The 16,992-nt window shown below is 35.8% G+C and overlaps 2 protein-coding genes across 2 annotated transcripts in view; one reads left to right on the top strand and one right to left on the bottom strand.

Annotated features, from left to right (window-relative positions):
• LOC105226514 (elongation factor-like GTPase 1) overlaps positions 1–16,992 on the top strand; it is a 171,894-nt gene that overhangs the window by 131,178 nt on the left and 23,724 nt on the right. The gene's annotated exons all lie outside the window — the stretch shown is intronic.
• LOC105226487 (protein giant-lens) overlaps positions 1–16,992 on the bottom strand; it is a 36,093-nt gene that overhangs the window by 17,894 nt on the left and 1,207 nt on the right. Inside the window, exon 2 of the mRNA XM_011205376.4 lies at positions 13,699–15,000. Coding sequence (XP_011203678.2) covers positions 13,699–14,298 — 600 coding nt within the window. The 5' untranslated portion in view covers positions 14,299–15,000. The remainder of the gene's footprint in view (positions 1–13,698; positions 15,001–16,992) is intronic.

Here is a 16,992-nt window from a genome sequence, read left to right as displayed (position 1 = left end):
CCGAAGCTACTCCCTCACGGCTGTATTTCTTAGAGTAAAAAATCATATAAAAATATTTTTATCTTGACATCGCGCGGCCAGTTTGTAAGACAGCTATAAGATATAGTGGACTAATCTGAATAATATTTTCGGAGATTATATCGTTGCCTGCAATAACAATCTATGCCACATTTTGTGAAGATATCTTGTCAAAATAAAAAGTTTTCCATATAAAGACTTGAGTTTGGTCGGTCAGTTTGTATGACAGCTATATGATATAATTGTCCGATCTGATCAATTTATTCGGAGGTTGTAGCGCTGTCTTGAGCAATATTCTATACCAAATTTGGCAAAGACATCTTGTCAAATAAAAAAGTTTTCCATACAAGGATTTGATTTGATCGAGCAATTTGTGTGACAGCTATATGCTTTAATGATCCAATATCGGCGACTCCAACAAATGAACAGCTTTTCGGAAAGAAAAGGACGTATGCAATATTTCAGAACGATATTTGTAAAAATAAGGGACAAGTTCGTGTATATACAGACAGATGGACATGACCAAATCGTTTCAGCTCGGCACAATAATCAGTTAGGCAAATACTTTATTGTGAAGCTACTTTCTGAGGCAGACTTCGTATAGCCTTTTATACCATCTTGTTCTTCTGGACTTTTACAAAATCAAATCTATATAAGCACTTTTATAAGTAACCTATATGTAGGTATTTGCTATTCGACAATCTCACCCTACTTAAACGGCATAAATGCGGAAGTAATCGTCAAAGGCGAATCTCATAAAAAAAGAAAGAACAACTAAAAAATCGCAGCCAAATAGAAACGTAATTAATACCGGAACTGCAGTTCTGGCTGTTGCTGATTCTAAAAATCACAACAACAACAGCAAGAAAAGATCATAACCCAACTGGCGACAGCATTGACATTATGATCGGAAGTGAATGAGATAAAAAACCGATTGCATGTGTAAATCAACTAGGAAAGGGGAAGAGCGGTAGAAACGGAAGTAGAAAGAAGCAGCGGCGGCAGCAGTTCGAAATTGACAACTTACATACCTACAAGCATGTGATGCATTTGCTGGGCTATATATATTTGTGTGTATTTACTTGCATATACCTATATTTATACATACATATATATGTGTGTTTGTGTATGTAAGAGAGTGTGAACACCTTTGTGCAGCAAATGATGCTCGCTTATGCCACGCAATCCGGAAGTGTGACGCTACTAAGACGAAAAATCGAACAACGGCAACCTAGTTGTACACACACACGCATACATACACAGACATATCTACATCTGCATACATATGTACAGTTAATAGCCTCGGAACCAAATAAAGAACAAAGACCCGGCATTTCATCGGTGCACAAACAAACGAACAGCGCTAAACACTAAGTAGAAGAGCACATATAAGAATGTTCAAGTGTGTGTGTGTATGTAAAGCAGCAGCCACCAGCCGGACGAACGCAGTTCAATCCACTTCCGTACTTCCGGATTCTTGTTCCGTTGTTGTTATTGTTGCTGCTGCTGCTGCTGTCGTCTTCTAATTTCTCTGACACATTCCCAGCATGCTTATTTGTTCTATTTGTTCCTCCTGCTTTGTTAGTGATTTATTTTACTTTTTTCTCATTCGTCTTTTGTTGTTGTTTCGTGTTTATTTTCTCTGCCTTATTTTAGAAACCTGTTCGCTTGGCATTCTATCCGCACATTTGCTGCTAATCTCCTTTTAAAGTGGCCAAGCGTGTTGTTGTTGTTATTGTTGTTGCACATGTTCTTCCTACTCCGTGCTTCCGGTTATTGTTGGGTATTTGCTGGTTGTTTTTGCTGCCGCGTTTGTATATCCTTGTTCCGGGTTCACAAACATATTCACATACATACACACATATATAGCCCTACTATAAAATAAAATTCGTATATATGTATGTTTGTATTTGTGAGCAAGTGTTCTAAGCGTTTATTGCTGTTGGTGTTGTTGTTTCACATTTTTTTGCTGCTTTGTTTGCATCCTTATATTGAGGAATGCATTAAATCACTTCCGGACTTCCGGTTTAACCCAGAAAACCTTTCGCTTCGCACACAATGGTGCACGTGTGTGTGTGTTCAAGTGTGAGTGTGTGTGCGTCTGACGCCGTCTGCTGCAACCAGTTCGGTACGTGGCAGGTGTCTGCAGATTGTCAGGCACAAACACTCATACTTAAATGTTTGTATATGTGTGTATGTATGTGTGTGGATTCATGAAAAAATAAACATAAACCGGCACTGCACTTTGCACTCTGCACTCTGGTACATATGGTAGTTAAGTGTAAAACAACAACAACAACACCCAAACAATCTGTGAACCGTTTATTTATAGTTCTTGGCTTGCACGCTGCTGACGGGATCAGCATGTGGCTGACGTTCTGCTGACGCACGCTTTAAACAATTTATAGCTCAGCAAAATTTTGGTGTTCAAGAGCTAGCTTATTTTCGAAACTAACTTTTCGTTTATGAAAAGAAAGAAATATGAATTTATAAAATTAAAATTTCAATCTTCTCAGCTTGAAAACTTTTCTGTAACTTTTCTCCCTTTTTAGAATCCTTGCATATCCTCGCAAAATATGTATTTGCATATTTTTATACATATATACATATTTTTTGCCCACTTAACCAGCCATTACCACACATCTTAGCTCCTAACTTCACATCGCCTTTCGCTATGCTGCGTAGGCCGTAAAGTTTCATTGAGACCACTTAAATTTTATTTGAAAAGACACACTTGTATGCAGCGATCCCGTTGCTATTGACATTTATATAAAGTGTTATTGTAATTGTGCAATAAATATTTAATGTCAATAAAAACAGATCTCCATAGACAAATTGCGCATAGTTAAGTGGTCATTTGCAGAAGACTAGCATTTTAAAATGTGTGCACAAGATGTTAGAGCTAGCCTGGGAGCGGAAATGCATTTTAAAAGTATACAATGGACGGGCTATTAATAATAAATTTTTAGATTTGAAATTAAAATTTAATTTGCAAAATTGTTTATTACGAAATTCGATTGAAACTTTTAAAACTCAAAATTAAAATACAAATAGAAAAGCATGCACATTAGGGTGGACCAAAAAAATTTTTTTTGGTGGCTTGGTTTTTTATAATTTGCATATGTATATTTTGTTGAAGTTTGATTAGAAATACGAAAATACTTTTTCGACTACCCAATATTAGGGTGGGTCAAAAAAAATTGTTTGTCGTTTGGTTTCTTATACTTTACAAAATAAAAAAACTATATGTATATGGTAAGCTTTGATGTTTTACAATGAACATCTTGTATATGCTTAACTTAACCGAAAAATTATAAATTTCATCTAGAACTATGACATTTCCAATTTATAATGTTCTTTTTAATTTACTTATATAATTCATAAGAAAAAAAGAAAAATTTGATTTGTTAATAAAAAGCAAATAGATAACGGTAAGGCAGTAAGCTCATATTTCGGAAATTTTGTTAGAGATGTCTAATAATTTACTCCTCTGGAGTACCAAGTGAACAAAATTTTCGTTTTTTTTTATCCGCCCTAATATACTTTGTAATTATTTTCAAAATAAATCGTAGAATTTACAAATTTTCAGCATTGAAAATTAGCTTGTATTGTACCAGAAATTATTTTCAAAGAAAAATTTGAATTTTGTCGCCAAAAAAGTGATTTTCTTCAGAACTAATGTGAAATTCAACAAATGACTACCCCAAATTCCTTATACCTAACATAAGAAATCTGTGCTTCTGCGCCAGTTCAATTGATCTATCACAACATTGAAGCGAAATTTACGGCTGCTTCGAGAGTATTTCGAGTATTTTCTTAACCCCCATACGTTGGCTAACCAAACAGTTAACGTTAATGTGACCGACGCACTGGCCAAAGCTCGCAGTCGGCCTTCATGTGGTAACAGCTGTCGCACCGCGGCACACACATGGGTGTGCATATGTGAGGCAATGTGAGCATTTGGCCTCAAAACTCAATCAAAAGCGTTCGTTGTTGCATGCAGTGGGGTTTTGCTTCTCTGTTTTGTTGTTGTTTTGGCGCTGTACGCTTGCTGGTTGATTTTTGGGGCAACGCGTTTGGACTGAAATGAATTTCGTTTGCTTTTCTTTCTTGACTTTTCTGTTTTTGTGATTTTTGTTATTGTCTTTATTTTGCTCCGAGTTATTTTCTTGCGTTGCTGGACCATATAATATTGACCGCTGAGCCGTTCGGCTTGGAATTTCGCTTTGCGTTCACATATTTTCTTCTCTCCGCGCAGTTGGCTCGTACACATTTCGGCCTATACGTACCCCTTACCCCTTTTTCATTTCATTTCACTTCGCTTTTGGTAATATTGTTGCAGTAGCATTGGTGTTGTTGTTGCTATGGTTACCTTCGTCCGGCATATGTTAATGATGGTCATTAAATCGAGAGCCCGTAACACCGGTAGCTGTTTTTCTTAGAGACTTCAAGTATCTCTCCAGCAGCGCGCGCTTACACACACTCACACACATGCATATGCACATATACGTTTATGTACATGTATGCATATGGGAGTTGGAATGTGTGCGCGTTTGTGTGCTTGCAGTTAGCCGTGGATTCATTTGGTAAATATTTGGCTTTCGCCGTGTGCACAGAGGATGTGCAGGCACACACACACACAACTGTACAAGCATGCATATATGAATGGGCAACGATTAAGCATGTCCATATGCAAATCTAACTAAACATTAGCATACACATACAATATTTATTCGAACCGCTTGCTTATGTGTCTGTATGTGTGCAGGGACGTGTGTATTTCGGTCCGCTCTTAGCCGTGTGGCTCTGTTTACTTTAATTCCGTGAATGGCACTTAAACGTCTCGGGCATCTTCACTCACACTCTCACACACACTCGTGTAAATAATAAAACGGACAGTTACTTGCAAGTGTGTATGTGTGCTTGTATGTGTCTTTGCAGGTATTTGTGCTCGAAGGCACGCCGGTCAAGAATTTCACTCAAATTAAATTATTTCAATTCCACTACAACGGATTACTTTTTCGCCTCATAAGCATCTACATCTACATTCCTTCTACTTTTTATTTATTTACGATACTTTTCTCCTTTTTATTTTGGCTTTTTGTTGTGTTTTTGCTTTCATAGTAGTCACTTTAATGGTAATTTTTATTTTTTTATTGTTGTTGCTGTTGCCCCGCAGCTCCTAAGTGCCCCATAAATGTACCACTTTAGCTAAAGTAAGTTTATTTTTTATTGCAATCTCAGTTCTTTTTGTTTATTTCATTTCTTCAACTCAAATTTTGTTCTTGCAAAGGTGTTTCTCCATTTTCCCTGGCATCATTAAATCTGTTATTCTTTCTTTTTATTGCCACTAATTGTAACATTGGCGGCAGGTGTGAGATAATTAATCTTAAACATAGTTTTCATTTAGAATTCTTCAAAATAAAATGTTTAACTAAGAGGTTAAGGCACATTAAGCAGTTAATCATAAATTAAAGTGCAATAAACATTACTTAATCTCTCTTTATGCTGGTGGGACCTCTCTTACAGAGGCAGAAGAAAGCAGACTAAAATATTTAGAAGCTTTGTAGAATCACAAGGCCTGTGCATAACATCCCTGATATTTTTCTTGAAATATTTTTCTAAACCAAAAACGATAATGACTCACAAAGAAACGGCTTTCTTCTACAATTAATTGGTCACGGTGACTCAATGACTTAAGTGATTATATCCTCTTTCCAGTCAGAAAAAAGGATTATCTGTGATTTTTCTTGTGAAGAGAAATTTTATTTAATAAATAAATGAAAATATACTTTAATAATCTATCGGTTTAGCCGTTTCAGAGACATTTTCGTCAGCGGCGCTGAGAACAGGGTTTCAAGAAAAACGCCGATTACACCGAGTTAAAACATATTTTCGAATACTGTTATATCTCCGAAACTATTGATTGGATCCTATTTAAATTTTTCGGGTAAATTTTCAAATAGCTTCACATTCGATAAATAAGCGAAGAAAGTTTTTTTTTAATTATAGCATATTCACTTGCAACACCTTAATACATAGATCTTCTGTACATACATATATTAGATATAAGGGCTCCATTGAGATATTTCTCGAAACTTTGCTCTTTGACAAAAATATTATATATCAATGATTATTTGAGGACGAAGAGAGAATTTATAGTTGTAAGAAAGAGTTTCCGATGCCTTCTGCTCTAGCTGAATCTCTCACTACTCAACAAATCTGAAGGAAAAATATGCGACTGATAAGCTAAGAGATCTGTGAAGTATTTGAGGTGTCCTAATTACGAATCTGAGATCCAAATTTTTACGTACAGCTATTTTGTCATTTTAGTAAATAGCGGTGGTTTGACCCTTACAACCTTTGACTAGAACACAAATAAATCCTACGCGCTATTAAATTTTTACTATCCCTTTTGGTTTTAGCAACCCAAAGATAGCTGGAAACAGCCTCTAATATCAAAACCTCAAAATGAATGTAAACCAGTGTAAATGACGAAGCCCCAGCTGTAACTGAAAACTTTTAATCATGTCTGATTTTAGTTGTAAAAGGGCTTTTAGTATGTCACAGAAGACCCTGTTGAAATTTCTGGAAATTCTTTTAATATTTACTTAACTTTCCTACCACATTATAGAATTTTTTTCTCAAAAATTTTTCCAAACTTTTTCAAAGTTTCAATTTCATAAACACCTTTTGCAACACCACCGATTTGCTTGCTTATTAACGGAATGCAAGCGCGTGGCTTTTCTTTCGCTTTGTTCACTTCACTTTTCCTTTTGTGGATTTTTTCGCAACAAACCAACCGATCAATGAGCGGAAACGAATGCGCCACTTAAGTAGTCAAATGAATGGAAATTATGCTAAAGCTATTTCTGTTGTTATTGTCATTGTTTTTGTCGTTGCATTCGGTTTTTATTGTTATTATTGTTGACACACTGTTGCACACTTACGAACACACACACACACAGTGCAAAATTGCAAAAGTGCGCTTCGTTGTTGCAACTTCCACTCGGCCAATTGGAAATATTCAGCTGCTCAACGGCATAACAAAACAAACGAAAAGCAAAAAAACAAAGCACCCAAAGGAAGTCAAGTCAAGTCAAGTGACGCACGACGCCAAATGCAACATTGCGGCATTAAAGCAAGCACCGAAGATAACAAAAAAGCGACAATTCGCCCTGCCACAACAATAACAAAAGCTCTGTCAAGCAGCCAAAAGCGTCATGGTGTCCCAACTGTTGTGTCGATTGCCGTACATGTTGTTGTTGTCATCGAAGTCAATGCTTGGGCATCGTCGTCGTTTTTGCCGTTGTTTAGTGTCGCCAACACCAATTCCAATCGTGCAACATAGCAAACATACTTGCCAGTCCATGCGGCTGCATAGTTGCCATAGTACTCATTTGTGTGTGTGTGTGTGTGTGGTGGCCGGTTGCCAGTTAATTCGTGTGGCAAACGGCGACGGAGAAATGGATCATTGATATTTCATTCATAAATGCATTGTTGTGTCTTCGTTTCGACTTTTTCTTCTTTATCTCTCATTTTTTATGTGTCACCTCTTCTGTGCTGCCTGGCGTTCGGCACGCTAAATGGGGCGGCTGGTTGTGTGTTCGTTTGACACGTTAAACCGGATAGCAAAAAAATGCTTACGGAAGTTGCGAATTTCTACAGTAAATTGTTGTTGTGACACAATGTTGTTGTTTTGTTTTAATTTATTGGTGTTGCAATACTAAAAGCAGCGTCGAAGTAGGTTGGGATTACTATTAGAATTAGCTTCGAAATAGTTTTTGAAAATTAAAAAAATTGTTCACAGCTAACAAAATTTAAAATCCTTCGAAATCTTTTCAAACTAAACATTTAAAATTGATCAAATCTCCTTAGAAAATTAAGATTTCCAAATGAATTAAAATGCATACATTTCGGAGAAAATACGAAGACCCTATAAAATATGTATGCATCTATATGTTCAGGAAAGGAAAATTCGGAGACCCTGTAAAATATACATCTTAATGATCAGCATGATGAGCTGAGTTGTTTTATCCTTGTCCGTCTGTCCGCCCATCTGTCAGTTTGGGGTATCGATCTGAAATTTTTCCCACGTCCTTTTCTCCCCAAGAAACTGCTTATTTGTCGGAACTGACGATATTGGACCACTTAGCATACAGCCGTCATACAAACTGAAGGATCGGGATCACGTCCTTGTATGGAAGATTATATATTCGACGAAATATCTTCACAAAATTTGACGTGAATTATTGACTATAGCAATGCTTTAATATCTGAAGAAATTTTTGAGATCGGATCACTATGTCATATAGCTGTCATACAAACTGAACGATCAGAGTTAAGTACTTGTATGGCAAACTTTTTAATTTGGCAATAAATCTAGAGGAAATTTGGCCTAGATTATTGTCCGTGGTACTAGTAACTGTACAATATCTGAAGAAATTTGTCAGGTCGGTCTACTATATCATATTGCTAGCAGTAAACATGTCCGTCATTTCACACACCTTTTTAGACGAAAACTCCCTTATTGTGGGACATCTTCAAGATACATATATGCATTAAGGAAAGTGTAGCTTGAGCTCTTTCCAGAAGGGTAACTTCTATAGGCTTTAATTCTAAAGGACAACTTCTTTAATACAATTTATGCAATACAAAGAAACATTGAAAATTAGAGATACACCTGCTCATGGAACAGTTCAAGCCTTTCAGTCAATGAACACTCTACACACATATTGACATATACAAACATATACTCACACTCTAATATGTTTATAGCAAGTTGCTTGTTTGCTCAACTGTCTGTCTGACTGCCTAGATTAAAAAAGCATAAGAGCGCTATCACCCGGCTCGGCGCTGATTGTTTTCATATAAACATATGTGGATAAGTATGTATATTTGTATTTTAGCCAACATCAATGGCAGATCAGCCAACTACTTTTATACAAACACACACATACTATGTATATATGTAAATACTAATTCATATGTGCAGTTGTTGGCTTTCGATTGCTGGTTGCCTGCCGGTCGTCGGTCGTCGGCGTGGTATCGGCCCACGCTCGTTGCGCGTTAAATACCGTAAACAGCCAGCAATGGAATGTTGTCTAAATAAATCATGAAATAAAACACGATATGGCCAACACACACTTACACATGCACATACATATCTACACACATTCGCACGTAGCAAAGGTAAATATGCGCATATCTCAATATTTCCAATATAAATATGCATATTTGTATATTTGTACACAGCAATGTTAGTTTCCAACAAATTAGCATAATTATCGCTGGCCTCTAAAATATTTTATACACGATGCTGTAATACTTCTTTCGTTTTGGCATGCTTGATGATAGCGTGATTTTGAAATCCAAACACTAATTCTTCAATTTTTTTTCTTTCTATTTTTTAATTTATGAGTTGTTGGCCACAATTTATGTGCCTCAATTGGATCACTGTTATGTTTTGCAGCAATTTTTCATGGGTCTTATTAGTCACTTATTGATCTTCCTTTCCGCTATTTCTATTGCTGCTGCTCCATTTGTTATTGTAATTGATTGCTGCTGCTGCTGCTGCTTGCAGCTGTTGGCGAAAGCATTGTTTATGACTTGACATTAGATTACTTGACGAAATGCAGCTTGCCACGAGCTTACATAAAATTCTATATGTATGCATACATATGTGTATGTGTGTTTATTTTTCTTTTTTAACGCATTGAGCTTTGATTTCATAAATGCTTATAAATAACATTGGATTCACAGGGACCGGCATATGTACATACATACATATGTATAAAACCATGAAGATATAAAAAAATAAGTCGATATGTACATACTATATACATACACATATATGTACAAAGCTGGAAGTATTTGAAAGGAAAAGAAATTATTAAAAAAATCAATATTTCGTTATTAACGGGTGATTTTTTTGAGGTTAGGATTTTCATGCATTAGTATTTGACAGATCACGTGGGATTTCAGACATGGTGTCAAAGAGAAAGATGCTCAGTATGCTTTGACATTTCATCATGAATAGACTTACTAACGAGCAACGCTTGCAAATCATTGAATTTTATTACCAAAATCAGTGTTCGGTTCGAAATGTGTTTCGCGACAAATTTTGTTCAGCGATGAGGCTCATTTCTGGTTGAATGGCTACGTAAATAAGCAAAATTGCCGCATTTGGGGTGAAGAGCAACCAGAAGCCGTTCAAGAACTGCCCATGCATCCCGAAAAATGCACTGTTTGGTGTGGTTTGTACGCTAGTGGAATCATTGGACCGTATTTTTTCAAAGATGCTGTTGGACGCAACGTTACGGTGAATGGCGATCGCTATCGTTCGATGCTAACAAACTTTTTGTTGCCAAAAATGGAAGAACTGAACTTGGTTGACATGTGGTTTCAACAAGATGGCGCTACATGCCACACAGCTCGCGATTCTATGGCCATTTTGAGGGAAAACTTCGGACAACAATTCATCTCAAGAAATGGACCCGTAAGTTGGCCACCAAGATCATGCGATTTAACGCCTTTAGACTATTTTTTGTAGGGCTACGTCAAGTCTAAAGTCTACAGAAATAAGCCAGCAACTATTCCAGCTTTGGAAGACAACTTTTACGAAGAAATTCGGGCTATTCCGGCCGAAATGCTCGAAAAAGTTGCCCAGAATTGGACCTTCCGAATGGACCACCTAAGACGCAGCCGCGGTCAACATTTAAATGAAATTATCTTCAAAAAGTAAATGTCATGAACCAATCTAACGTTTCAAATAAAGAACCGATGAGATTTTGCAAATTTTATGCGTTTTTTTTTTTAAAAAAGCTCTTAAAAAATCACCCTTATCTTTGCGTTTTCCTTTTTATTGCCTACTTTTAGGGATATACAAGTATATAGTTCTATTTAATAAAGGAATATTAATAGTTTATCCCCCGAAAAGGGTACTTTAAGATTGCCACAAAATTTGTAACGACGAGAGGGAAACATCCAGACCTCAAAAAGTAGATATGTAAATGTTTTATGAAGAGCTGAGCCGATTTATCCGATAACATCTATTTATATATACACGAAATAGTCCTTCTGTTTATGAGATATCGAACTGAAATTTTGCACACTTTGTTTTCTGCTCAAAAAGCTGCACATGTGTCGAAATGGCCGATATCAGACCACTATAGCATATAGTTGTCATGCAAACTAATCTATGAAACTCAAGTGCTTGTATTGAAACCTTTTTTATTTAACGGTAAATCTTCACGAAATTTGGCACAGATTATTATCCAAAGAATGTTTGTAAGCTCCGAAGAAATTGTCCCGATTTGAGCACTGTAGCATATAGCTGCCGTACAAGCTGGCCGATCAAAATCATGTTCCTGTATGGACAGCTATTTTCATATCATAAATTATAAAAAATAAAGTATATAATTCTTTATATTCTCTCTCCATCTTGCTATCAATCATTAGCTTAGTTTTACTGCTCACTTTAGCCCTCAGGCGCTTATTTTGCGCCCGCCTTCCTTAGGCAGTAAACTTTTGGGAAATTTCGCTATTTCTTGGAATACTTTCATTGTACATGTTACTAATAATTTCGTGATCCCTTAGGGTATCACCCCCGTATGTATATATGTTTGTGTGCATGTGTCATCTTGCAATCGTCATTAGAAGTTTTCGAGAAACCCCACAATAAGTAAGAGAAACACGCCAGCGGATCTAAGCATCGTTTCAAATCGTAGGAGCATTGTGTAATACATAGAAATAAATAAATATGTAAAACTTGAACTTTCAACCTCCGTTATAATTGGCCAAAGGTGCCTACGAGCTGAACAGTTGCTCAATTCGTACGTCGTCATATATTAATTGACAGCGTTTAATTGAATAACAGCATGAAAAAGATAGAGCACACACACATCTTGATATGCAGACTACAACATACATATGTGTAAATATGTTTGTATGCGTGTGCGTATGTGTATGAGTAACGAAATAGAACTTTTGGAAAACAACATGTTGAGCAATATTTGTATACATGGTAGGTAGCACATAGTGGGTATATAATAAACAGTGTGTATAAAATATACACGTGTACATATGTATGTATGTACTATATGAAAGCACCAATGCACATATTTACTTAATAAAATATATTACTTGCATATAAATAATTACTTTGGCGATTTTTCTTTAATGTCTTATCTCCTACTTATGCACCAATTGCGACACCCTTTATTTTTCTAAGCTAAAAATAGTTAATATTGTTTATGGCTTGTCCAAAGTCAAGCGCCCAAGCGGCGCTCTCAGTTGCTGCTTAAATTATGCTTGGGTGGGCAGCGAATTCAAATGCAACGGGCGAAAAGCTGTGACACAGTCAGTCACTGCGTTGATGGTGAAGATCACTAATTGGGAGCAGGCCATTAGGCAATCAAGCAACAACAACACGAACAACAGTTTGAATAATAGATAATAAAGTGGAACATTAAAAATAAAGTTACAACTCATAATAGCAAAGACGCGTTAGCATAGGCGTGCACAAAAACACACGCACACATACATACATACACAAATGGGGAGAAAAAGCATATGCACACAATTTAACTTCTATTTCAGTCCAATTGGGGCGAAGATGCAAGTCAAGGAATAAAGTCAACGGCCAAGCAGAGCTTCATTCAAGTGTATATATGGAATTCCAAGTACATTTGTATGTATGTATGTATGTATGTATGTAAGCGTCCATCAAAATGTGCGATCGGAAGAAAGGAAGTAAATATTCATACTGACATACATACATACACATAAATGCGAAATGCCGCTGGTAGAATAAGGTCACTGCTGGGTCAACGGGGTCCAAAGTTGGCTTATAATTAATGATAAGCCCATGAGTAATACTCTAAGTTATTCACGTTTTCTGGCGGAATTATTGCTGATGACGTGTTTGTAGCACTGACCTATTTGAACTCTCGTTCTTACTCGGCTTCAAGAATGTCAAAGAAAAGTACAGGAAGTGGAAATCCGAGAAAAAACAACATTTCTATAATTTCAATTCAAGCAACATCGTGCAATTGTTGTATTCACATCTGTCAAGAGTCGAAATTAGTTGTAAAATTTTATAAGCGCAGCTCTCTAAGATGTTTATAAGAATCATAATATATTCTTATACTTTCTGAATCATTACTGACTGCTTACAACAAACAAGACATCACAACAAATTTATATCGAAAATATTCCAAATGAGGTTTGTTTTTAATTCTTTTTAAATATTTATACAAGAAAAGAAAAACTTCCACAAGGTTTTCAGCGCTATTCAGCTTTAGATAATGCTAGCTGAATAAAGCGCTGAATACCAGAGTTTCTGAAAACGCCTGATATGAAGTTGTAACAAACGATCAAATATTTAATGTATAGAAGTGCTTGCATTAACTATATAAAAACAGAGTGCTTGAGGGACTATATAATGGATCTGTAGTCCGTTTGGACCATAGAAGCACTGCAAAACGCTCAATAAATCAATTCAAGGACATTCAGTACGCATATTTCCCCGAAGATATGAGCGAGAGAGCAGTGCCTTCAATTACAAATAGTACGAGTTGTGAATACAGAACTTGCTAGCTCCGATAGGTCTCAAGAGCATAAATATAAAAACATTTTATTACAGTTTAATAAGCTAAGCTACTCTTCGTTGTGACTTACCCCGACTTGGTAAAGTACGCGTACATCTTGTACGCCCGCACGACCAGCGCCGTGTCTTTGCCGGTTATAACTGTTGTTATCCTTTTCGTATACTGCGAAAGGACTGGCGGTTTTGGAGAGCTTTAGCTGCTGTTGTTGTTGCTGCAACAGCGTTTCACGATGGTAATTGTGCTGCTGATGCTCGCGTTGTTGCTGCTCGATGATCTCCAACATCTGACGTGAACGTCGCTGATCCAGAAGCAGATCGCTCTGTTGCTTCGCTTGTTGTTGCGTGTGTTGGTTTGCAGACGGCGCACCTGCTGCCGCATGCTGTGAATCCGTTGCAATTGCCGCGGCGGCTTGCGTTGCTATTGTTGTTGTTGTCGCTGACACCGCCGAATTGCTGGCTGCTGCGGCTTGCTGCAACATTTTCGCATTGACTGTGGCATATTCCAAGTTTCTGTGTCGCGTATCGGCGCTGCTGTCATCGGCCGCGCTGCAGGCGGTGGCTGCGGCGGCTGCCGTCAGCTCGTACACCTCCAGCGGCAGGCGTGTCGTCCGTGCGGGGCTGAGCTGTTGGCAGCAAAGCAGCAGCGCTAGCAGGATTGTGTGTGGCAACATTTTGTTGTAAATTTTTTTAATTTTTTTTGATTTGAGGAAAAATATAATTTTTTTCTTATTATTTTTCGACGTTGTTTTCGAGCTGTTGTTTGTCGCCTCGAATTTATTATGAGTTTCGTTATTGTTGTTGCCGTTGTTGGTGTTGTTGTTACTTAAGCAACACTTTGCCGTTTGTAACTGACACTTTAACGCTCCACTCGTGCACCTTGAGCGTGTTTTGCACAATTCTGTTTATTTATTGTATTTTGCTTTGTCTTTTTTGTTGTTTGTAGTTTAAGTGTATGTATGTGTGTGTTTGTTTTGTTTGCTTATTTTAAATAGCGTGTATCGGCTGTTTCTAGCAACTAAGGCGCTATTTGTCTCGCCAACATTTTGTGCAGTTATAGCGCTCCGTTGGTGGCTGCCGCTGTGCCTCTGTTCAATCACTCATTGGCACTCGATTCACATGCGCTTCAGTTCATAAACGATTGGCAGCGATCGCCTGCTTGACGTGCACATATGTACATACATACGTATATGGCAATCTATATGTTATATCAGAGAGCTTTTAAGTAGTTTTTGATTTGCAAATTTTGCAATTTCCTGCAATTTTCTTCTGCAATGCGTTACCTAAAGACGTATTGAGTGTTGATTTGCAGTTGTTGTGTAAATTTAAATGTTTTTTACTTGTGTGATAGTGTTTCTTTTATATGTATGTGTCTTCTAGAATGCAAAAAAATTTGAAATTAAATAAATAATTTTTTAATATTTTTTTTTTATAAACACCCATCAACATTTCTGCGTTTGTTGCGTGTAATGATTAATGCACATATATATGTATGTATGAATGCATGTGTGTTTAGATTTATGTACGTATTTATATATGTTTGTCTCTCCACACGTTCATTCACAATTTTCGTAATAACATTCATAATAATTTTAATTATTTTATAAGGTTATTGTGTGTCTGCTTTCCTGTTTAAAGCTATTAGGTTTCTTTCAAATCGTTTAATGCACTTTTGAATTCTATACTTTTAACAAGTTTTTTTTTTTAATTTTTTAACGCCTTTGACGTCGTCTAAAAAATATATCGTCTCCTAAAATGTAAAACAACGTATCAACAAAATAATCGATTTGAGTTTTAAATTGCTTTCGATTCACTATATCATGTTACATCTATACAGCATAAAATATTCAGCTTCCGCTGTCAGATATAACTAATATATAAACCTTTTATAACGAAAACTCAAATTTTATTTCAATATTATATGGTTTTGCTTCGCTTGTAAACTTATAAAAAGTAATGCTACGGTATTTTGCATTTTATTAGAAATGTCATGCTCTTGTATATAAACAAAAACCTCGAAATATTATATTGATCGTTCACTAAGTAATAATCGTATTGATCTTTTTCGCAGCCAACTTCACACTTAACTGCTTCACGGTTATATATTTGAACAACTGACATAATATGGCTTGCTTTTAAAAAAAATTCTTACATTTTTTGGAATAGTTTTTGATTCCTACAGAATATTGAATCAGATGGAAGGAATTACTCTTTTACTAAAAAATAGGTAAAAATGTCGTTCAACCAAGTTTTGGAGGTCCTTTTGAAGCCGATGTGGTTAAAATAAAGTATTTGGTCAATGCAATTCGTTTAATGGCAATTCGAGTGATAGCTGAAAGTTTAAATTTGGCTAAAAGTTGAGACCCGGGCCGACCAGAAAAACAATGTTTTAAGAAAAACGCGTTTAAAGTTCAACAACTGCGAGAGAGAAGACTCCGAGCCGCTCTAGGAAACTCGTTATAACTCCAGAAATATTTCGAATTTCTCTCTGAAATTTTCACAGTATATTCTCAAGACATTGTATTATACTTTCAAATTAAGCAAACAATTTTTTAGATTTCTTGAACCCAAGTTACCAGACTACCACCTTAAAAACTTTATTTTATTTTTTGCTTTTTGAATTATATAATAATTAAAAATTTTTGAAAATATTTCATATTTAATTTTTTTGTTTTTATGCGTGATGAAAAATTGTAAAATTGATGATAATAAATATTTTTAAATTTTTTCAAAGTCTAACCAATTTGAAATTATATTATTATATTGTTTTATTAAAGAAATAAAGAAAAAAAATAAATAAAAAATTAAATCTAAATGTTTAAGATTTATAAATTTTCTGCGAAAAAAACTGGTTATCAACTGTGACTTATTTATAAAATGTATATTTAAATCAAAAGCATAAATATTTGTTATTTAATTAACAAACTAATACGTATGTATGTATGTATATTGTTTAAATATAAACAAATAATATTTTTTGTTATTTATTTATTAATTTTTTTAATATTATCTTTATATTTTTCTTTTAAATTAGCACGCTCTTTTACAAATAAGTTTATGTGTTATTGTATATATATTAATGGACGCTATTATACATATGCATATGTACATGTCCATCAGTATTTTTTATGGATTTTTATTTTTTTGAGATTTGCATTGACGCGCCGCTATTTTAGTTGTAAACAAAGCACCTTTTTCAAATGCGTAATTGACTGTTTTTCACCGACGTGTGTTTTGCGAGCTTCCATTCGCTTATAAAACTGTCGTAATTCAAATTTGTTTTTATTTTTTTACTTTGGCCATTTTGCTCAACTTTCGGTCGTTTAATTGCCGCGCTAGTTAAACTATTTTCCGGCTGATTGACGGCG

Source organism: Bactrocera dorsalis, chromosome 5, assembly GCF_023373825.1.
Source record: "Bactrocera dorsalis isolate Fly_Bdor chromosome 5, ASM2337382v1, whole genome shotgun sequence".
Lineage (NCBI taxonomy): Eukaryota > Metazoa > Arthropoda > Insecta > Diptera > Tephritidae > Bactrocera > Bactrocera dorsalis.
This window is presented reverse-complemented; position numbering and strand designations above follow the sequence as displayed.